At 45.4% G+C, this 23707-nt stretch overlaps 1 protein-coding gene across 6 annotated transcripts in view; it reads left to right on the forward strand.

The window, feature by feature from the left end:
- ARHGEF5 (Rho guanine nucleotide exchange factor 5) overlaps positions 1-23707 on the forward strand; it is a 40847-nt gene that overhangs the window by 1424 nt on the left and 15716 nt on the right. For 2 of the 6 annotated variants that reach the window (XR_011697410.1, XM_071551457.1), the window contains exons 1-2: positions 15788-16777; positions 19027-22552. Coding sequence is in view for 5 of the 6 variants with exons in the window: in XM_071551457.1 (XP_071407558.1) it covers positions 16679-16777; positions 19027-22552 (3625 nt within the window). In the remaining variant the exon portion in view is untranslated. Of the gene's footprint in view, positions 1-255; positions 582-15787; positions 16778-19026; positions 22553-23707 lie in introns of those variants that run through there. The other 4 variants (XM_071551462.1, XM_071551459.1, XM_071551460.1 and 1 more) reach the window with 4 other exon arrangements.

Below are 23707 nucleotides of genomic sequence, written 5' to 3' on the forward strand. Positions count from 1 at the left end.
CTGGATCAAACCTGGTAGAAGAGATTACAGGGTCAGAGAAGGAGATCTGAGCTCAGTGTTGACTTGTTGCAGACTAGATGTGATTACTGTTGGCTTCTCCTTGAGGAGCCTCTTCCTCTTGGACCAAGCCACGTAAGGTGTTGTTGGAAGTTTTGTGACCTGATTCTCTGGTGTTTTGGAGTTTCTCATAACCTAAATGACTTGGAGATGTCTTGGATAAGGGCAGAGTCCTTTTAAAAGGTTGCACAGGGGGGAGGTGGCTTGGTTTGGAGGAATAATGTATCGGTGACCCAGATTTCAGAACTACACTTGAATTGAGGGAGGAGGAGGAGGCATACGTAAATCAGAGTTGAAGTTGCACCAAATATGAATTCTTCTTAATTCTTTGTTAATGTTAAGAATAGCTCCTGTCCTGCCTCTACAGCAGCCCGGTGATTTGGGTAGATCTGTATGGTGTTATGTGGTCTAGTCACTAGTGACAGCAGGCAACTGGGCCGGAGGTCAGTGCTCCTGCTGCCTGAAATAGTGGGACACAAATCCTTCCTCTGGGACCCTCTTGTGCATCCTGATAGATTTTGCCGGTAAGAGTCTGTTCTCCAGGTCTTTGTTTGTTTGTTTGTTTATTTATGTCATCCTGCTAACTTTAAAGGGATGTTCTTGCTCTCATTCTGCTGAGTCTTATCCTTTCTTATGGTTCACTTGTTTCAAGTGCTTTCTACCAGAAAAGAGCCAAATTATGTTATAGTTTTTGATTTTTTTCCTAATTTTTTTTACTGTAATCTACTTTGGAGTCTGGTTTAAAGTGGGCTGTTTTATTTAATTAGTTTGTATTTGTATAAATTACGTTCAGTCTCCGTGATCATTCCAGGTAAAATTTAAGAAACAGCCCGCAAGGGATTTCAAATTCATGATTGGAATCACATTTTTTTCCAAGGATGTTTGATTCTAAGAATTACTGTGCTTTCTGTCATCTGTTATCTTTCCAGCTTGATGTTGTTTGCATAGTTACTGTTTAGCTAAATTATCCATAGCCAGTTTATTTCATTAGTCATGCCTGGGAAGTTTTGCAATTCCTTTGCAACTCCTCACTGAACTCCTGCTGAATCTTTTCATGAAGTACTTAGAAGTGACTTCAGTGCAAATGTACTTGTGCTTTATTCTTTTGGCACTTGGGCTCCACAGAGAGAAATCATTTCTCTCCTTCAGGAGGTGATCACACAGTTTATGTTCGTATCATCAGCCATTTGGGGACAGATGCCTTAACCTGACCCCTGGCAGGTATTTACATTCCCAGCTGTTTTATCAGTGCATCGAATCCAAAATTCTACTAGAAAAGTAGCCAGTCTTGATTTCAAGATGTCAAGTGATAGATTGCACTAGTTCCCCAGGTCAATTATTCCAATGGCTGATTAACCCTCACTAATTTCTTATCTCAATCTGTTCCTGCCACAAGGTCTTGCTACAAATTTTCTTTCCAGATTCCAGCAGAAAGATGGCCTTTTATGTCACAAACCTACAGCTGTTAGCCATGCTGATCTCTTCCTTCTGGGAAGAGGCATCATGGAGCTGGAATCAGGGTGATCAGTGGCTGAGTGTGCTTGGCTGTTATGTCTGTGTGTGAGAAATAATTGAATAACTTGTGTTTGCTTGGAGTTTGCCTTCACGTGATGAGTAATCCAGCACAACAACAGGCTGATGTTGAAGGAATGATCGACTTCTCATCCAGTCCTGACTGCAAGCTCCTGCTGCTTCTCTGGAATGGGATCTTGTGACCAAGAGGCCTCTGATCAGTCTGATCACTGCTCCTACTGAAAATTAACTCCCTTCCCTACAAAATGAAAAATACGACTTTTGGATGTGGAAGTGGGATCAGCTTGCCTTGTGTCCAGACAGTGCTAGGATTGCTGCAGAATTGTAGCCAGTGGCCATGAGAAATGTGGAGAGGGACCACCTCCCTCAACAGCAGCCCCCTGTCTGTGCCGGATTAGATGTCAGAGGGAATAATTGCATGTTTAATTCCTAGTTTTCTGCACTCGGCTAAACAGGCTGTGGTTGCACAAGTCCTTTCAGCTGGCACTGCTGTTGAAAGAAGCCTTCCTGCCTTCCTGGTGTCATCCATGCTGGTTCCCTGCTCCAGTTTGTTGTGGGACCACACATGCACCTACTCCACCAGAAGGGAAGGGGCAGTGTGGGGGAGGGAATGAGAAGGGCAGAAGATGGAACTGCTTTTATCAAAGTGAGAAGTGTGTGAAACTAAGGCTTGAGATACAGGAATTGTCACAAACACACCTTACCTTAAATCTTAATGGAAGCTAATGTATTTTTTTCACCTCCACTTTGCAGAAGACATCTGAGAGCAGCTGCCCTGATTTACTCAGCAGTGAAGGTTAACTCTGTTGCATGACCTGGGAGAACTGGGTTTAGGCAGTACTGGATTTAGCTCAGCTGCATTTGTGTCTTTGGTCAAAGAAGTGTGTGTTGGAGTTTGACTTTGTGTGGGAAAGAGCATTTGACTTAGGAAGGAGAAGGTCTGTGCCTTGTCTGTGACACGCTGGTACCTATGAAGGGTTCATCAGTGCAGTAAAGTCTCAAACTGATGCATTCATGCATTCCAGGTGTGAGGCTCTCGGTGGTGTTCAGTGTGGAGCAAGGTGGAATGCCCCTTTGGGAAAGCTTCATTAATCTTGTCTCTTCCATTAACAATTGACTCCAATTTTATTGCTCTTGTAATGGAATTAGTTTGCTGAGACAAAATCCATTCCCTATCTGTTGTTTTAAACCCCCTTGCTACAAGTGCCATGCAGAACGGCAGGGATGAGGAGCTGAGCCTGTGGTGGAGGGCTTGTTTTGAGCTCATGGTTTGGAGCTTGGATTAAAAGTGAGATGAAGTCAAAGAAGAAATTCCCATGCCTTTAGTCCAAGTTCAGGGCAAGGTCAAGGGGAGGACAATTGGTTTTGATAGTGGGAAAAATTTAGAAGGGGGAAGGAAGGTGATTACCAAGACATGTGTACAAATGTGCATAGATAAACAGACATCCATATGTAAATGTATACAAAATACAGGGCGTTCTGATGCTAGGAGAAGTTGAGGAGGAGTGATCATAGAAACTGCTTCTCAGAAAGTATTGTGATAAAGCAGAGCTGCATGAAAACATACCCTATTTGCAGTGTCTTATAGAAGTGTGTGACATTCAGATGTCAAACTACCTCTTTGTAATCTCAAATTGAACATCCAGCTGCAGGTAGGGGGCTCAGTGTGTGAGGTCCACTGCCCGTGGCCTGGCCGGTGCTCAGAGTGCATTCAGCACTGGAGTTCCTGACACTGATCATACACAAAAATTCCCAAAAAATCTTTACCTGGGTCAGACTGAGGTGGTGCTCAGTGGGATCCAGAAGCTTGGTGGCTCCCTGCTTGTGCCAGCTGTGGCAGAGCAGAATCAGATGCTGGTGAGCAGACCCAGCTTTGCACAGGGTATCACTGGAGGAGGAGAGGTGAGGAAAGGCTCCTGCTCCGACAAATTCAGCAGTGGAGTTTGTGAATCCAAAATACACTCCTCTGGAGGGGAGGGAATTATTATTCTGATCATGATAGGGCATGATTTGTTCAGATTGCAGAAGCCCAGGGATAATCTGAGGACACTTGGGTTACAAGGAGACCTGCAGCCAGTTGGATTTGGTCCTCATTCACAGCTGCCACGAGGTGGCTGCCATGGCTACGCTTGAATATTCACTTAAAAACAGAAGTAGATGCCCAGAGCAGAGTTAAACTAACACATACCCCACCAGTGGGAGGAGAAGAAGAAGATACTTTGCCCACAGTCTTGCTGTGTATATATAAAGATGCGTAAGCTGTATAGTATGTGTGCTTTACACTCACAAAAATTTACAGGTGTGATGATCAAAAGTGCTTACATATAGTCTTTGAATAGCATAAAACTTAAGTGGGCCCTTACATCTTCACTACAGATTCCTACCCTCTGAGGAGAAACTTGATAAAGTGCATGGGTGAGATTTGTTGGTATAGCCCATTTTACGGGAGAAGGAAGGATGCTGTAGCCATACCAGTGCCTTGCAAAGCTCTGATGCTGTAGCTGTGTCTTCAGTGGGACTGGGCTCCAGGCAAAATCCTTTTGGCATGGATTAAGCCTGAGTTTAGGTGCAGCAATTCTGCTGTAGGTATTCCATAGCGTGGGCATCCGAGGGTAACTCCAGACCTATGAAATGTAATCTGCTGCAACATTTGAGTTCATCTCCTTTCTCAGGGACTCCGAGATCACTGTCTGGTTTTATGGGTGAGGCAGGCTGATAGTGAAGTTGAGAACGTGCTGTGTGTTTCTGTTTTCCCACTGTTGCTGGATTTATAGAAGAGGTATTCTGAGTGTGCTGCCAGCTCTGCAGGACAGGGACGGTGTCTCAGGGCACAGTATTTAGAACAGTGATGATTTGGTCCTGATTGTTGGGATCACAGATGGCTCAAATAACTTTTCTTGTTGCCTTTCTGCATCTCTATTTTTCTGTGACTTGCCTTGCACATGGAGATAATTCAGGCTTGAGTCAGGGTACAGTATAGCTGATAGATCTCATGGGTGCTTTTAGAATGGTGCACTTCTCTCTCCTCTGCCTCTCCCTGTGGAATATAGAATATCCTGAGTTGGAAGGGACCCACAAGGATCATTGAAAGACCTACTCCAGGGAAAGGTGTTTTCCCTTGGAAAGGCATGTTCCAGGTACAGGCACACAGAAGCTCGGGATGGGCAGTGGGGGTAGCAGTGAGAATGCTGTAGTACAACACACAGCCCTGTCAAGACTTTGTGCTGTGACAAACCCTGAGGCAGGGAGAGGATCCTGTGGGAGAGACAGGCAAAGGGAAGTGGGACTGTCCCTATTTTTATAGCAAATTATGGGTTGTGATGTGTTTTCTTAAATGTGCAAGTGATTGAGGAAGATGAGTTTACCCCCGAAGTCATCCAGTAATATCTTAGTAACAACTGGTGCTGTGTGGAAGTATGGGGAGTACATTACTGCACTGTCCTCTTCCTCATCCCTGGGCACAGCTGGGAAGAGGGGACGTGCTGTCAATGCATAGCTCCAAGGTGTTCCTGTAGGCACAGGGTGAACACTGCCCATTTTGGTGCCATCTGGAAAATCAGTCTTCCTGGACATTGCTCCTACAGTTCTCCTTGTTTTCCTGCCCCTGCACAATGAGCAGGCTGAGCCGTTTCATTTTGGAGGGGCGCAGAGAGAGGACGATGAGCAATTTGGATGTGTGCTGGAGCAGTGAAATGTGCCTTATCCTGGAAGGACAAGGCCAGGCATGCAAGTTATGTCATTGTAGTGTGTGCTCTGACCAGTCACAGGGGAGGAGGGTCAGGGGTATAAAAAGCAGCTAAAATTTGTGTCTACATGTATAGAAAAGTCATGGCAGCTGAGCTGCCCAGTGGGTGTTGCCAGATATACCACAGACATTTTTCTTTCATTCCTTACCAGCATCATTTTTACCTATTCAGCTGCTGAGTGTGTAATAACAGTGATATCAAAGGCTTGAAAACAGGCATCTGAGTGTAAAAGGGGAAAAATGTATTGACTCTGACTCCTGTAGTCATAGCAAAATAACTTTAAAAGACAGCAGAACGAGAAAAGGCGAGAAGTGCTGCATTGTGTGTGCAATGAAAACTGGCACGATCAAAACTCTCAAGAAGAAAATCTGCCCTGAAATATATTATGTTTTACTAGAAAGTTGCCTTAAAAGAGTTAATTTAAAAGATTGCATTGCACAGAGTTTGGTTGTGACCACCGAAAAGAGTGAACAAAGTGTATTTAAAGGGAAAAAAAAAGTACTAACAGATGTGGCAGACAAATACAGAAGTGTTGAGGTAAACATATGCCTAAGCAGTTTGGTAGAGAGATACAGCTTTGTGCTTAGAGCAAGCAAGACATACCTGATGCTGTATGTCCTACATTCATAAAATTGGTGGAATTTGAGAAAGGGTCTCACCTGAATGTGAACACAATGAGAAATGTCTGTGAATATCTGACATCTGTGACCTTGTGGGCATTCTTTGACTGGGCAGTGGGATCCCCCCACTACAGCAACTGTGATACCAGAGTAACACTGACCCACAATGAGCCAAAACAACTAATTACTGTGTGGAAAATTTGTCTGTTATTTGCGGTAAACAACTCTACAGCACAAAAAGAAAATAGTACCTTGTTATGTTAACTCGGAGAGCTTGGAGGCAAAAGACACAGAAGGAAAGAACAGACTGAGCAATCAATATATTTTTGATAGTGAAGGGATTGCTTAAATAAGACTTTGCTTATGGCTGCAATCAGATAGAGTTTATAACAGGGTTTTGTGTATTCAGTACACTGGGCAGACACTCCCTGACTAATCCTCACAGTATGGCTGTGAGGTAGGAGGGGTTAGAATTACCTGAGCTGCGCAGTTGACCCTCAGACAGGCAGAAACTGCTGGAAACTGCAGGAATTAGGAAGTGGTGATTCTGCTGCATAAGGTCAGGGGATGAAGGTGCAGTTCTTGGTTACCTTAACAAACCCCAAACGCCGGTTACAATCTAAACCTTTTGTAGATAGTTCTTTTAATAAATGACTGCAGTGGGGAATTGAAGAAAGGAGAGCTCCTAAGGTGCGTGTTCCCCTTTCATCCTGGATTATATTACTGATGATAACTGTTATCCTTTGTGGACCCACTGGCTTGAAATTTCTAGTGACTGCACCGATGTTTAACTGTTCATAAGCCAAAGCTGTCAGTAGAGTCAAGACATAAAACACCAGGATGCATCTTTGTCATGTCCTGTGAGGGTTAGTGCTGATAGAGAAGGAACAGCGAAAAGTTGGGAGTGCTGGGGTATTGCCCATGTGTGCAGCAAAAGTAGCAGTGCTGAATGTCCTGCTGCGGACAGAGCTGTAATTTCACCTTCCCTGGCACACCTGGAAGAGGAGAGGTGCTTGGTTCAGTAACAAACAGCTAATATTTGTGCTGAAAGTTTGGTTCCTCAAGTGCATGGGTGGCAGAGGTAAGACTTAAGGCCCGTTTTCCAGACAGGAAGGTGTTTGGGAAGAGGACTCTAAGAAGCAGAGCTCTCACTCTTCCTCCTTCTTGGGTATGACCCACTGACACTCCCAACCTTTACCCCTTCAAGCCCCTCTGTTACTCTTAGCTTTCCCAAACTACAGTGCTCACACCACATTATACTCTTTGCTGTTGCATCTGGTGATTTTTTTAAGCACATTGCCCTGTGCCAAGTGTGATAAACTTGTTTAGATGAGTTTGGGCAGTGTCAGAAGGTACAACCAAGAGCTGCCTGCCGTGAGGCTGAACTGGAGGGAACTCTGCTGCATCTCATTGTCCTCGGGAGAGATGGGATGTTTATGTGTTTATTTCTGCCCTGCTGATCAAAGCGTGGTGCAGTTAATGGGAACAAAAACGAGCTGAGTCTTAGATTTCATTTACCTAGTGCCTGCACCTTCCCAGGGGAAGTCTCTCATGGATGCTAAGGTATGCACCAGTCCAACTAGAATGCAGGATACACTCTTGTGTGGGCTGGTGGATGTGAGGGCACTGAGGACTTTGCATTCCTCAGCTGTCGTTTTGTGACCGTGTCATAAAAGAGGTAAAGGAAATTATATCAGGTTGGTTTTCCACTGTTAGTCACAGTGACTGTTAGGTTGCCTCATGTTCTAATTTCTCACTGGCAGACTGAAACCATGAACTTGGGGTGAATTTCAAACCTTATTTTAGTCCTCTGCATCACCATCTGATAGTGACCTGGGAGGGGAAAGAGAGAGGTGGTTTTACATGCCACGGGGTTGAGGAAAACGAAGCCGTAGGCCAGTCAAGAAGAGTCATATTCAGTGTCTTCAGAGACTCCCAAAGGGCAATCTCAAGTTGTAATTGCTCAGCTAATATCTGTAGAGCCATTGAGCCACCAAAGAGTACTATCTTCGGAAATCTTGAGGAGTGGTGGTGGGAAGCAGAATCTGCCCCTTCATCCATGTGCAGAAAAATGAAAATGGAGGAAGGAATAAAATACCTGTAATTGTTCCTTATGCATTGAAAATAATTTAATTATTAGAAAGAGGAAAATGCTGTAATTAGTGCATCATAAAAATGCTAGTGATGTTTCTAAGCTGGTATAAAAACAGTGCTTTAAATTAACCCAGACCTGAAGGTGTACTACACGTGAAAGTATGTGGGCAATATTTTTGCCCATTGACAAATAAGGGGAGATATTGCTGAAATAGAGACTATCAGAATTGTTGATCTGTGTGTGTGATTTCTAAATTATTTTTAGAATTGTACCTGTAGGGCTCCACTTTTTTCTAAAAAAAAAATTTATAATATGTTGTGTTAATTACAGTATTAGGAACTAATGCTAAATCTTAACTGCAACATCTATGAGCTGTAATTACTGCTATAAACTTTGAAATAAAGTGGTAATGGGTGAAGCTAGCTATAAAAAGCATTTCATAAGATTGATGTATATCAGTTACACCATTTAAACCCCTGATTTATACATCTTTTCATGGCTCATTCTGAAAGACAAGGTCACAAGAATGTTCTTCCCCTCCCCTTCCATTTGGATTGTTTCCATGTTAAGCCTTGCAGAGGGTTTTAAGAGGTTTCCAGGGCTTTGCCTAGGATCTCCTTCATGCTACTACTTGTTTTCAGAGTTGTTCACAGGGGCTGTGTCCTAATTCATCTGTCTGCCATGGAACAGCCTCTCAGCCCCAATCCTTTGTTGAAGAGAGAAGGCTCTTTGGGTTTTTGGGAATGGTAGAGTCAGTGGCAATAATGAGACAAGGAAATATTAAGCCATGAAAATAACAGCACCTTTGGAAATGGTTGTAAATCCAGTTAGAATATCCTGCTTCCCCTAGTGCCTGCTTCTCACCTGGAAGGGGAGCAGATGTGTATCTAGCAGAGGGCCAGGACTGAGGATGTAAAATTTCCCTGCTATGCTGCTCCTGCTCTCTGTGGGCTGCCAAGGGAGCACCTGCTTCTGCAATTGAGGTGCTTGCAAGACACCTACTCTGGAGTGTCTGGGACTTAGTTGCAGATCCTGGGTGTGGCTTTACCACAATTTAGGTCTAAGTCCAGGTTCCTGCCTCTCTGCTCGCTGCCCCATCGCCCAGCCCCTTGTGCTTGTCCACTCCTTGCAGTTGTTGCCACAGGTCGTACATCTGTTCCAGGGTCCCCAGCACAGGAATGACATGGACCTGTTGGAGCGAGTCCAGAGGAAGCCACCCAGATGATTGGCGGGATGGAGGAAAGGCTGAGAGAATTGGAATTATTCATCCAGATTAGAAAAGTCTTGGAGGTGACCTAGTTGTGGCCTTCCAGTACCTGAAGGTGCTACAAGACAGATGGAGAGAGACTATTAACAAGGGACTGGAGTGACAGAACAAGGGGCAATGGATTCACACTGAAAGAGGGTAGGTTTAGATTGGATATTAGGGAGAAATTCTTTCTTGTGAGGGTGGTGAGACACTGGCACTGGTTTCCCAGAGAAGCTGTAGCTGCCTCATCCCTGGAATTGTCCAAGGCCAAGTTGGATGGGGCTCTGAGGAAACTGGGCTAGTGGAAGGTGTCCCTGCCCATGGCAGGGGGTTGAAATTAAGTGATCTTTAAGGTCCCTTCCAACCTCAGCCATTCTGTGATTCTATATATAGCTACTGCAGGGAGCTGTGACATTTACCTTTGTTTGTTTATTTTTTCTCCTGTGTGTCACCTTTATGGCTGCTCACATCACTCTGCTCTTAGGTTGTTTTTTTGGCTTTACAGCTCCCTGGGATGGCTCACGTTTGGTCACATGTGCAGTGTCCCGAGGGAGGTGATGGCAGCAACCTGGATGCATAGTAAGTTAGCCTGTTATGGATTCCAGGGTGCCCCATCAAGACTTAATAAAAATTTATTAAGACCCAATTCAAGGTGGTGTTGGATAATTTGTACAGGCCTGGCAGAAGGCAGTGAAGGAGCTCTACTTTTTTTTTTTCTTTAAGGAGTGGGGCATAAACAAATGAACTTTGCAGACTATCTGAAAATACCTAAATTGGGCCTGCCAAATTTGATTATTCATCTTTATTAACCCAATTATATCACCATATATTTTGCTGCTACTTTTTTAGTTTCTGGCAGCTCATGTAACTCACTGCATTAGCCCTAAATACTCTGCATTGTCATCAGTCCCAACTGCTGAAAACCAGGGATGAAGCAGAGAGGGAAGGGAGGAGTTGCCTTTCCTCTTCTTATTCACAAATTCAGACTGAACATTTAGGATTAAAAAATTAAGATAAACCTAGACAGCAAGACAGCAAGATCTGATTTTTGAGTCATATTTAGTTTTTCAGCCTTTTTCCACACCAGTTAAAGGCCATACATCAATTTTTGTGATTGTAAGCCAAAATTCTCACATAACCACATGATTCTAGGAAGTGGGACTACATGAAAAATGGAAAATATTGGGATGCGCACAATAAACCTACGCCAGTTGGCCATGCAAGTGTTAGACCGTGAGTAACAACAGGTTTTCTGTGTGTTTGCATTAGTACCTTCCTATTCAGCACCCACACAATTCCTGTGGCTTTGGGTGTGTGAAGCTATTTTTCCACGGGGGAGAGGGAAGGGGTCCCCTCTGGTGCTTTCCCACATTTACATTTCTTAAAACATTTTATTTATATCTAATACCTTTTGCTTCCAATAGCAAACCTGTCTCATTGTGCTTGTAGCTTCTTCAATCTCAGGGCACCAATTAAATTTCCAAGAAAGGATGGGATTTTTCCTTGAAAAGCTGGGTTAGGGGAGTATTGTGCCAAAATCTGTTTTCCCCACACACATCCCTACATCCTTGTTGGATGGACTTTTTTTTTCATCTTTTAGCTGCAGTTTTCGGTACAAAGGTCCATCACTGTTACAGTATTGCCAAGGATTTTTTATTTTAACACAAATCACGTAACTTTTTAAAAATAAATCTCAGTAACGGAGTAATGAGGCAATTAAAAATACTACAGGGAGCTAAGGCTGCAAACATGCATTCTGAAGGCACATGAGGACAGGTGTGTGTGATTTTTGTTGTTGCTATCTCATGGTATGCTGGCACAATTTTTTTGTGTTTTCTCCAACTGATGGACAGTATTGAAACCATGGCACAGGTTTCTGCTGTTGTGGCTGATGACATTGTGCTGTCACCAGCATGGTATGATATACAAGTGCAGTTTTGTGGGTATTTAAAGATTTTTTTTTTTGGTTGCATCATTTGCAGTTTTATCATCTGCCCTGTGGGGCTCTGACAGCTACCAGAAATGTCACAGTTTCCAAAGTGGAACCTGATCTCACTGTGAAAGAGGTTATATTATGTTTGCCCAGAAGGTCAGATGGGTGATTTCAGAGGTCCTCTGTGCAGGGGAGGACAGTTTGTCCCAGTTCAGTTTGCTGAATATTGTCCATCGTTATCTGTCTGTAGCTTGACTGTGCTCAGGATGGGTCCAGGTAACGTGACAACAGCTGTGCTCAGCAATGGTTCCACGCTGCAATCTGGGCAAGGCCAGGCTTTCAAGTGTGTTTCCAAGCCCTTTGATGTTTTAGTGGCATTTGCATCTGTCAAAATGGTTTGGTGCAGACATTAGCATTCTTTAATCTGAGACTCAGAAACAGCAGCGTGGGATTCTGGCTCACACTTCTGTAGCACCGTAAGAGACTATGAAATTTCTGCTTCTGACTGGAGATTCTCTCTCATGTAGGTCCTGAATCATTCTGCTCTGAGAAAAACTGGAAACTCCTGAAGTTTGTAGCAAACATGCCATCTAGGAATGTGTACAGCACGTTGCTGGCACCCACCACTGCATAAAAAGTTGTAGAGAAAGTCATTTGGGAAGTTCTTGCCTCTTTTTGTTCCCCAGATGTTTCTGTGGGTTGTCTCTCTATCCCCAGGGTTTGTAGAGACCTGCATGGAGCCACTTCCTGTGACTCAGTGCATTGCTTTCCCATTGGGAATTCTGCTGTCCTCCTAGTGGTGTCAATAGTCTCTCTATTAAGCTCCAGCAGTGAGAATCATAAACTGTTCTTGTTTATTCTCATATCAGGAGACTGCAGAATACCTTCTTGTTTATTCTCATATCAGAAGACTGCAGAATACCAAGGTTTACCCATTACTTTTATGAACATAAGCTCTGCTTAGAGTGAACCGGTTCTTTTGCTAAACAGGTGATCCCTTTTTATCTTAAGAATGACTCATTTTTATTGCATCTCTGGGAAGTGCAATGTGCAATCCAAGCTACGTTCTTCACTTGCTGTTTGGCCAAATGTTGAGTAGCAATTGCAAAGGTGAAATTTTGTTCTACCCAAAATGTTTCTTTGACTTTTTTCCCTTTTCTTGTTAGCATTAAGTACTATAATCTACTTAAATAGAAACCAATGTAGGAAAGTTATCCTTATTTTTTTCCCCTCAATTAGTGAGTCATTAGATAATTAATAGGCTCTGTTATCTCAAGTGAAAGCTGGTGAGATGCTACTGGGTGTGTTAAAACTTGGGCAAACTGCACTAGTGTGACTGGAAGGTCTCATTTGCTTTTCTGAAGCTTCAGTAGCAGCTCAGATGCATTTTCCAGGAGACTGGGTACTATTGGCAGGTTCGTTTTGTTCTTCTGTGCCTAAGACACTTGAGGTGGCTCCTGGTTCTACATCAGTAGACTTTACATCATTTTGGCACATGCCTTTTTGATCACCTTTCTTACTCTATACATCCTTTCCTTCAGCAAGCTCCTTCTGCTCTCCCTGCCCTCAAAGCTGACTCCTTGTAACGTTATTTCCCTCCCTTCATTCTTATCTCTAGCACCCTGTGTAATCTCTTCCTGAGCTCAAGAGTTTTGACCCCACTCCTTCACCTCCCATGATGGGTTGTACAGCGATAGAGCAGCCCAGGGTGGTGCATGAAGATCAGGGACTGTTTCTTTGCAGAAGGCAGCTCTCATATGGAGGGACGTCCAGCTGAGAAACCTGGACTAAACATGGGCAGAGTGGCTGTATCAAAATGAAAATTGAGGCTTGTGGCAGGGCAGGTTTCGTCTTAGAGCAGTTGCACCAACCTCTTTTCTGGGTGTCTCACTGAACTGAAATAATGTGTGGCCCCCTGGCAGAGATGGTGCTCTCCTGCACACTGAGCTCAGGCTGGCTCTGAGCTAGCCCCCACTGATCCAACTCGTAGAATCATAGAATGGTCAGGGGTTGGAAGGAACCTTAAAAATCATCTCATTCCAACCACACCTCCCACTGGACCAGGTTGCTCAGAGCCTCATCCAGCTTGGCCTTGAACTCTCCCAGGGATGGGACATGCACAGCTTCTCTGGGCAATCTGTTCCAGTGTCTCACCACTCTCACAGGGAAGGATTTCTTTCTAATATCTAACCTAAATTTCCCCTCTTTCAACTCCTTTTAAAGTGTACGTAAACTGTACACTGATGATTAAGCTGATCTGAAACAGCAGGAAGAGGCTCAGGGCAGCCTCCTTGCCCTTTGGATGGGTGTTAGAGCCAACATGGAGCTCTTTCCTGCCTCAGCTGCAGCACTTAAAGCTGGCTTGGCATTTCTACACCAAGCTGTGGCTTTACCGGTGAGGATAAGCCCAAAGGACGGACTGCTTGGGAAAGCCTTTGTTTTAGTATCAGTGTCCTTGCCCACACCGCCCAATTGTTGTGAATGGCTTTCTCATGGACAGAAGCTCACTGCTGCGTTGAGGGGAGAAAGGGAGATCATGGAGAGGGGCTCGGGATGCACTGAGCAGCTGCCCAGTGGGTGTGGAGTGTCCCTGGCTGCCGGAGGAGCTCCATCCTGGCATCGCAGGGGCAGGACTTTCTGTGCTTGGGAGCGTGTTTGCAGCAGCCTGGGTGTGTGGGCTGCCCAGGTGCCTGCGGCTGGGGAGTGGGATGGGGAGCAGGATGGGGAGCGGGATAGGGAGTGGGATGGGGAGTGGGGGCTGAGGGTGCCCAGGTGACACCCAGCACCATACGGGGTGGGTGAAGGTGGCAAATGGAAAGCTACAGCTTTCCCTCATTTTTTGGGGAGGAGGAGGTGGATCTCAAGGCTCCACTTGTGTGTAGCCTTGTTTCCTGGCTGGTTGAAGGGCTTGTCTGTGCTTGATCGCACTTGTTATTGCTCCTTTCTTGTTTGTTGGAGGAGCGGGGAGGGAAGGTGAGGTACTTTCTATTTAAAACCAGAAGTGTTTGTCATCTCCGTCCAGGTGAATTAACCCACACTGGAAGGAAGTACGACATTCATGTTGCCTTTTGTGATCTGGGAAAGTCGTGGATGGATTTGTGCATCAGCACAGGGATTGCTTTGTTCACTCCTGTCCTGTTCTGCTTATCTGGCCACTCTCTGCACCCTTTCCCTCTCAAATGTTGTGCTTCTGACTGCAGTAGGACCAAGCACTGTCCCTTTGTTTTCATGCTGGCATGTGGCCAGCTCCTCCCTACCACTGTCCCAGCTCGCAGTGGGTTTGTGCACCGTCTCACCTACAAGTTATGTGCCTGTGAGCTGAAGTCCTGGGTTTCCAGGCCTTCCTGGGAGGCTTTATCTCAATGGGTGCCATCGGATCACCTCATTTGACAAACAGAGTGTACAAGAGGGTGATGGCAAGCTCAACATCTGATCCAGAGAGATGTGAAAGATCAGCAAGCACCAAAAGCAGAAACAGTGAAGTATCTGTGAGAGTTTGTATACCCTGGTAGAAGCTGGCAGTTGCTAGATAGGCTCCTGTGTGCTTGTCTGCCATACATTGGCCCTACTGAAAATGCTGATCGAAGGTTTGCTTTGGGTCACTGAGTTCCTGAGGGTCTCCTGGACCCTCCCCTGATGGAACTGGCCTGCAGTGGGATCATAATATGGCAGTGCTCCACAGTCTTCTCTTCCGGTAATGACTGGGCTCTTGTACGCAGACTGCAGGTGCTGTCAGTCTTATTTCATTATTCCCTCTTCCAGCTCCATGGAGCCCTTACTACAGCCATCTGTGTCTTTCACTACGGTGCACCCAGCCTTCCAGCAGGAGATTAACTGTTTCCCTGATGAGATGCATAAGTCCTCCCCCACTGTCTCTGCAGAAAGTTTTCCTGCTCCTTCTCCTGCTTCACTTCCCAGAGCTTCTCTCTTGCTCTCCTTGAGGAGAGCAAAACACCTGGCAATAATATGATGAGACAAATCTCACTTGGCAGCTTTCAGTGTTGATGTGCTGTGCACCTCCCTCTACCCTGTCTCCCATTATCATCATGGAACTGCTCCAAATGCAGCTTTAAACTTGTCCTTTCACCTGTCCAAATCCCTTGCAACAGAGCTATGGAAGTGGAAACTGGATTTTTGAGCTTAATAAGAGGAAATTCAGTGTTGTGTAAATCAGCGCAGTGAGCAAAACTTCCTTGTCCCCTCACAGAGTGTGGGCTTGAGTTTGAGGGTCTTACTATTCAGAGCTTTATGAGCCATCCTGTCTTTAGTAGTAGTAAGCCTTCTTTAGCCATCAGCTTGTGTCCAAGACCGCCTGTCTCCCTAACAGTGTCTCTGCTGCTGGGGAGCCCATTTTTGAAACCTGTCTGTATTAGGTGTGACAAGTAGTACTTTTCCAGTAATGTAGCAGGGGAGACAGGTGAGGTATCCAGGAGAGCTGAGAGCACAGAACAGGAGTGATCTGATGTGACTGTGAAACCTCTGTTAAAGGAGGGGGTACATTTAGATGTACCTGCTGAGGACATGTAAAGTTAATTCTGCCTTGGACAAGATGGTTGTTAACAAGTTTATGACCCTGCTGCTTTCTGTGCTCTGCTCAATCTTCTTGTGTTGGTGCTGGAGCTCCTTCCTGACTATTCTATAGCTTCCCATGGGTTTGAAAAGATGGTTTAGCAGAACTCAAGTAGTTTAGTACCAGCTGGCAGCAGTGAGACATGATGGAAGCCCTGTGGGGACTTCCTGAATGGACATGTGTCTTTGAAACATACTGTTTGTTGAAATTATAACAATTTACAACTACTCACCACTTGGAAGGGGAAAATCCAAATTGCTAAAACTTCCCAGGTTTGGCCTGATTTTGAAAGAAAGACTCTATTTTTAATATAAACAAAAATTAACGATTGCATGAGAAGAAATACACAGGAACAAAGTTAATTGATGAGTTAACTCAATTTTTTCCTTTTTTTTTTAAAAAAAAAAAAAGTGGTGGACTTGTTGAGTCTGGAGAAAAGGCGGCTCTGGGTGAGACCTTAGAGCCTCTTCCAGTACTTGAGGGAGCTTATAAAAACAAGGCACAGTGACTTTTTACATGGCCAGTAGTAACAGGACAAGGGGGAATGGTTTTAAACTAAAAGAGGAGAGATTTAGATTAGATGTTAAGAAGAAATTCTCCCCTGTGAGGGTGATGAGGCCCTGGCACAGGTTGCCCAGAGAAGGTGTGACTTCCCCATCCCTGGAAGTGTCCAAGGCCAGGTTGGATGGGGCTCTGAGGAAACTGGGCTAGTGGGAGGTGTCCCTGCCCATGGCAGGGGGTTGAAATTAAGTGATCTTTAAGGTCCCTTCCAGCCCAAGCCATTTTATGTTTCTGTGATGACAATCCCGGTGATTAAGGTATATCTAATGCTTCAGTTCTAACTCCAGAGCACGTGCTCATTGCTCTCAGACCAGATGTTTTGTTTCCTTGACGTAAGAGAAAACAGAAGCCAAACCAGCTTTCCGGCCAGGCGTGCCCTGGCCATGGAGCTAACTGGGACAATTAGTTCACAGGTAATTATGCCCTTACTGCTTTTACTTTCTGTGTGGGATCAGAAGTTGTTAGTTGTGACTACAGAGCCACTCTAGCACAAGGAAATTGTTGTTGATCTCAAAGATTTCTCTTTCCATGCAGAGAATTTCCTTTCTTTGAGAGCCTCCCAAGTTAAAATTGTCCCACATCCCTCCCCTCCAACAGCAGTTGAAACTTTGGACAAAAGTGTTAGTCTGAAAACTGTAGGGAAATTAGGAATGCCAGAGAATGAAAGAGTGCAGAGATTTAGTTGTCTGTTTTGGGCAAGAACAGGAACCTTTTTTTGCATGAGCTTTGTGAATGGTTCAGAGCCAGGCCTTGGGGCTTTTTTGGCCACTAAACTGCTGCCACACTTTTACCTGAAGAAATGTAGAAGGGTTTCTCTGACCAAAAGATGGAGGACTATGGGTTTGTGTCTGGAAACTTCACCATCTGTAAGATAGGATGAAGGAGGAGAACAATGTGGCCAGCAGGACGAGGAAAGTGACCCTTCCCCTGTACTCAGTACTGGTGAGGCCACACCTTGAGTGTTGTGTTCAGTTCTGGGGCCCTCAGTTTAGGAAAGATATTGAGGTGCTGGAGCGGGTCCAGAGAAAAGCAACAGGGCTGGTGAAGGGACTGGAGCACAAGTCCTATGAGGAGAGGCTGAGGGAGCTGGGAGTTTTGAGCCTGGAGAAGAGGAGGCTCAGGGGAGACCTCATCACTCTCTACAACTACCTGAAAGGATGTTGTAGCCAGGTGGGGATTGGTCTCTTCTCTCAGGCAAAAAACAGTAGGACAACGGGGCATGGGCTTAAGCTCTGCCAGGGGAGCTTTAGGTTGGATATCAGGAAGAAGTTCTTTCCAGAGAGAGTGGTCAGGCACTGGAATGGCCTGCCCAGGGAGGTGGTGGATTCTCCAACCCTGGAGGTTTTTAAGGTGAGACTGGACATGGCACTGATTGCCATGATCTAGTAATCAAAGTGGGGTTGGATTAAGGGTTGGACTTGATGATCTCAGAGGTCTCTTCCAACCCAACTGATTCTATGATTCTGTGATCACACTGAAGCTTATTTGGGGGGAAGTTGGGCTGTGGCTGCACACTGCAGCAGATCCTTCAGGGCTAAATCACAAGCTCTGGTATGACTGCAAGGGTACCAAATGTATAGGAAGCAGCCCAAAGCAGCAATTTATAGGTAATTTCTGATAAGCAGGAGATAGGGAATAGAGAAGACAGGCTGGAACACTAGAGGATATGTCCCAAAGTTAGCAGAAAAGGAAGGGGAACCATGAACGTTTGTCTGTTTTTCATGTGGTTTTTAAGTAGGGATTGTGGGTCATGGGATAGGTAGAAGCCAGAAAGATAAAAGTGATGAATCAGATTCTTCTGTCCTTTTCACAGACATATCCCAAATGTACATTCCCTAGTGCTTTGTCATGTCTGAACTTCAAATGCAATACTGGATGGGAAATTCCACTGTATCCTTTGGGAAACTCTCCAACAATCCTGAGAGGGCTTTCCCCCCCTCCTGCTTAAATAATGATGTAGTTTCTCTTTACAGTCTGTAGATATGTCCACACACACCAGAGCTACTCCTCTCAACCCATGTGGTTTACAGCCTTCAAATACCTCATGCCTTGTGTCATGTCCTAGTTACCTATTAATCAAATTGTTACATTCCTGGGTCTGGGTAATCAATTTCTGTGATTATTTGCAGTAAGGTCCTGTGTTGCACAGACACACAGAGAACTGTAAAGAACTATAAGCTCCAAGAGAATACACCTTTACCTATTGAAATCGGAGAGATCTTTAAGACTCAGCTAGAAGAGACCCCACCAAACTTAATGGAGATTTTTGATAATTTTCTTATTCTCTGAATGCCTTCTGGTATCCCCTTTTGGGTCTGAGATAACTCACTTTTCATAAATTGCACTGCAGCCATTGCAGAGAGATCAACATCTCTGCTCTTTTACCAAAGTCACTTCTTGGGTTTGCATGCAAAACTAAAAAGAAACCCAGAAGTATTTTTATGGTTTTATAACCAAAACATTGTTTTATTTTGGGGTTACTCATACTGCAAGCTTACATCAGGTGCTTGCCCTGTCTCAGTCTTCCTATTTGTTTCTCAACTCTTACCACCCTCTAGGTATGTGGGTTGGGGTTTGGTCTTTTTCTCAGCTATATTAGAACCAGTGAATCAGATCCATTGTATCATTCTGTAGTAGTAACAGAAAATGCATTTTTGTTTAGCAGGATGTGTCACTGATGGAGTCTGAAGAAACCAGTGAGGGAGACACCACTCCCCCAGGAGCAAGCAGGACCACTGGGGAAACTTGGGATTCCACAGCATCTGGAGGAGAGCATCATGTAACTCGCTCACCAGCTGAAATGAGCACCAGCCCATTGAACTCTACAAAGGGAGCAGAGCTCAGCACTCCTGAGGATTGCCTTTCTGCTCCAGGGAAAGCAGTAGAGATGCTGGGAAGACCCTCTAACCCTCTGCAAAACGTGCCAGCAGGACTGGAACAAGAGCAGGGAGATGCAGAACCACAAAACAGACTCTCAGAATTGGAAGGAGAAATGCTTTTACAGGAGGGTGGATTGGATTATTCCCCAAAACTTAAGCAATTAGAGCTGGTTGACTGGGAAAGCAACCAGGACTCTTCCTCTCACAGCACAATTCAGGATGAGCCAGCCCCTGGCAGCCCCATCCTGCAGGCTGTGAACCTCAGCACTGAGCTTTCTCAATGCCAGGCAGAACTGGCTTTTCATGGCTCTGACCCTCAGGCTCAGCAACCAAAATCTTCTTTGGATGATGGCATTTCCTCTCAGAGAGAGACACCTAAGTGCTTTTTGGTGTGTAAAACTGTTTCAGAGGTGCATTATAAGGCTGAACCGTTTCTGGATAACATCTCCAAGGACTCTTTGCAGGAGGTTGATGCTGCTGCAGAGCAGAAGCAAAGCAGTAAAAAGGTGGCACCAGCACCTGATGGACAGCCTGTGTCAGAGGAAGCAGTAGAAGACACAGCTAAACCTTACACTTCTGAAGATGTTAAGGAAAGCTTTAGACTATCCCAGAGTTTGGAAGAGAATATAGAGTCTTTCTCTTCCCATCAGCTGTCTTCCACCTTAACATGTGACAGCCAAACAAGTTCACTACAAGCAGAAGGAAACATCTCAGCTGGTGAAGCAAGGAATACCAGCATGGTCAAAGACCAGGGAACAATTCCTGAGGAAAACTCATCTACTTCAAAATCCCTTCATCTAGAAGGTGATCACAGAAAAACAGAGGGAAGACCTGCCCCTTCAGCAGAGAGTGCCTTCCAAGTAAAGAGTACTGCTAAGGGGAGTAAGGAAGTGAATCCTTCACAGCAAAAGGAACCAGCAGAGGAGGAGGCAGTGTCTGAACTGCAGCAGGAAGAGGAGAAGAAAAAGTGCAAAGAGCACAGTCTGCCGGAAGAAGGAAAATCTTCAGAGCCCAAAGATCAGAAAAACAAGCAACAAAATGAGCAGGACCAACTGCAGAGGGAAGAGCTCAAACTGGAGCAAGAGCTCAGACTAGAGGCTCTATCATCACCTTTTGGGTCAGAGATATCTTCTATTCCCAGGCATAAAGTGGATATGTGTGGTTTGGAGAATGTTTTCTTGGCTGAGCAAAGGGGATCAGCATTTCCTCCTGGGGAAGCTGTCTCTGTGGATCAGCATCCTGGTGGGAATGTGCTGCCAAAAGTTCATGTCACAGAAGCAGGGTCTGGATGTCAGGCACCTGCTGTCAGCCCTCTGTCTTCAAATAACCTGAACTCAGGGGGTGAAGCTCCACACACATGCCATGTCTCTGACCAGTCAGGAGACCCAGAAGACTCTGGACGCTTTTCCATTGGTGGTCAGGATATTGGAGAAACTCAATGGGATGACAAGACAAGACTGGGCACAGAGAATGAGCACAGTGATGGGCATGGAAAAGCCGTGCAGGGGATTGATAAAAGAGAGGCAGCACCTTCTGGTGCAGACAACCCAAGGGCTTCTGTTGCAGCACACCCTTCCTCTGGTTCTAATAACTTGGAGCCACCTGATCCCATAGATCCTCATCCTGCTACAGGGAAAGCTGAACTTCGGGACTTCATTCCAGTTGTACCCTCACAGCTCACCTCAGTGGCTTCAGCATCTCACCCACAGGAGGAGGGTGCCCAAACAGCCTCTGTGACCCCCAAGGACTGTCCTGGCTCAGGCCTGAATGAGCTGCTAGACTCTGCAGAGAAGCCACCCAACCAAGCTGCTCCTACTCGAGCATGGGACCCAACACCAGGGCAAACTGCTGTTCTAAGTGCAGATCCAGGGGAGGCCAAGGCTTCTCATGAACTCCTTACTTATGAGGAAGGCTTTCATGAAGACCTTAGTGGCCCATCTTCTTTCTCTGTGGTATACACGAGCTCTCCTCCTCTAGAAGGAAGCCTTCCTGGAGATAGGAGGTCTGTGCTTAGCATTTCAGGGCCTCTGGAACCATCCCAAGGACCAGGAAGGGCTTCCACTCCCCTGAACCACGCAGAGACAATTCAGCAGAACTCCCCTGAAAAAAGTGCCATTATCCAAGGAAAAGAAATGGGAGAAAATGTGGATCATAAAGCACAACAAATGCCTTTGTTTGATCAGCCTGACTGCAGTTTAAACCAAAAAGAGCTTGGATTCAGAATTTCCAGTGTCCTGAGCACCCTAACTTGGCCCTCTGAAGAAGATACAGTCCTTGCTGTGGATGAGCAAGAACAACCTCTGTCCCCTGTGTCCCACTCAAGCCTACCTCTGGTCTCTGAGCCTGATGCCAAACAGCTCCCTCAGCCTCCTTCCCACATCCCAAGGCCCAGTCAAGCTCAGGCCCCTGCACTTAATGCAAATCACCTTGTTCCACCTCCAGCCCCTGAACGTTCCCAGCCACTGGCTCCTGGACTATACTCCAGGCCACCCCTCGACTGTGGTATGGACCATGATACCTTAGGAGCCATTCACCCTGCCATAAGCCATCCTCTCCAGACTGCTGCCTCTGGGGCCCATCCCAACTCCGTGGCCTCTGCTGCCGATGGAGAAAGTCTAGCAGAGAAAGATGACCCTGTTCTGGTAGCTGGGGAGTGGGATCTTGGTGACTCGGGTACCCACGATACAGAGACTTCTGATGACTCAGGGGTCAGTTTGTTGGCCAAAAACTTTTCTGCTGTTGGAAATGAAATGCTTGTTGTCTGCTCTGATACCAGCCCTGAGACAGCAGACCAGCATGTGGACATAGAGAGTGCAAAATCCTCACCTGACCATCCTTCTTGGCCCTCATTGAAAGGCTTGATAACATCCAGAGACTCCCAGAGCAGAGACTCTGCACAGCTACTTCCAATGCTTGCATTCACCAACCCAATCCACTTCCTGCAGCTCAGCCCTCCATCACCACCAACCACCAGAACAACCTGCCAGGAGGAGCTGCCATGGGAGCAGCCTACAGGCATCTTTGGTGTGGACACAAGGAACATCCAGGCTCCCCTGATAGTCACAGAGAAAACAGGTGAGAAGAGGATCAAGCAAAGGCTGGAAGGCAGAGAACGTCAGCCAAAGGAAGAAATGGCTAAACATGCACCCTTGGAAAAATCATCAAGTTGGCCAGACAAAAAAAAGATGGGGGTGGTTGCCCAGGAGCCAACAGCTAATGAAGAAAATGCAATTAAACTCCGAGTAAAAGGCAAGGACTGGCACCGCCAGGGCCTGAAGAGAATGTCAGTACCACCAGACATCTTGCAGAGTGAGTCCTGTCTTCCATTTCCCTTCCCCACCATCGCCCCAACTTACTGCAGTTCCCAAAAACTTAGGATTAAATTAAATAGGCAATGTGATGGAGAGGAATGAGAGCTGATTGCTTAGTGTTGCTCTTGTGCCTTTCTGGTGATACTCCTCCCTCTGTACAGCCCCTTCTGTCCTGCCCCAAGATCCCTGTACCAAGATCCAGCTCTCCTGTACCTCCTCCCTGTAGCAGGCTGTCTCCAAGCAGTAAGGAAGAGTCCTGCACACACCCTCAGTAGCCCATATCTGTTATCACTTGTTTATTTGCTTCCTCCCTTTATTTTGCAACTGTCACTTCTAGGTTCCAATTTGACCTTCCAAAAAAAATGGTTTTCCTGTGAACACAGGATTTGAGATTACAGATAAAAGTGCAAATTTGTGAAATCCAAGGTCCCAGCTTGCATGGAATACAGTCATTGATGTCACAAGTGGAAAACATGCATCTTCTGATATGCAGCTCATTCAAACAATACTTACTGTCAGGATGCATGTCTGTTCTTTATTTTTTTATCTTACATAAGCTTTAAACATAGTTGCTTAGTTTTTTTTTCTCTGCAACATGCTGGATTTTTGGCACAGAGGAAGAGGAGGGGTGTGGAGGGGTGTAAAAAGTTTGGCAGAACTTGAATCAACATTTGTTCTTGTGTTTGACCTGTAAATTCTTGGTTCTGAATTCTAAATTCAAGGCCACAGTACTGTCTTTCCCCCAACCCATACCATACTCTTTGGGCTTGCTTTCTTCTTCTGCTTCCAATGAATTTATGTTTAGAATTTATCCACATCTTATTTGATTAAATCCCTCACAAACCATAAGAAAAAGCCATACTTACTCCATTTGACATAAGCAGGAGATGACTCAAGTAGCAGTTTGTGAATGCCCACATATAAATGTGAGAACTGGATTGCAACATTCATTGTCAGACCACGTCCCTTTTAAGACTCTCCACAGAAGTGACTTTGTTAGATGTTCAGCATTTTTGCCCCAGAGTCACTGAGAGTTTGGGGGGCTTGACATCTAGAAAAGAAAGTCTTGAGACCTTCAGACTTGACTTTGGGTGCATTGGTTTCCTGATACCTGGCCCAAGTAGCTGAAAAGGTAAAGACTACACCAAACGGC

The sequence above is a fragment of the Pithys albifrons genome, chromosome 3 (genome assembly GCF_047495875.1).
Source record: "Pithys albifrons albifrons isolate INPA30051 chromosome 3, PitAlb_v1, whole genome shotgun sequence".
NCBI lineage: Eukaryota > Metazoa > Chordata > Aves > Passeriformes > Thamnophilidae > Pithys > Pithys albifrons.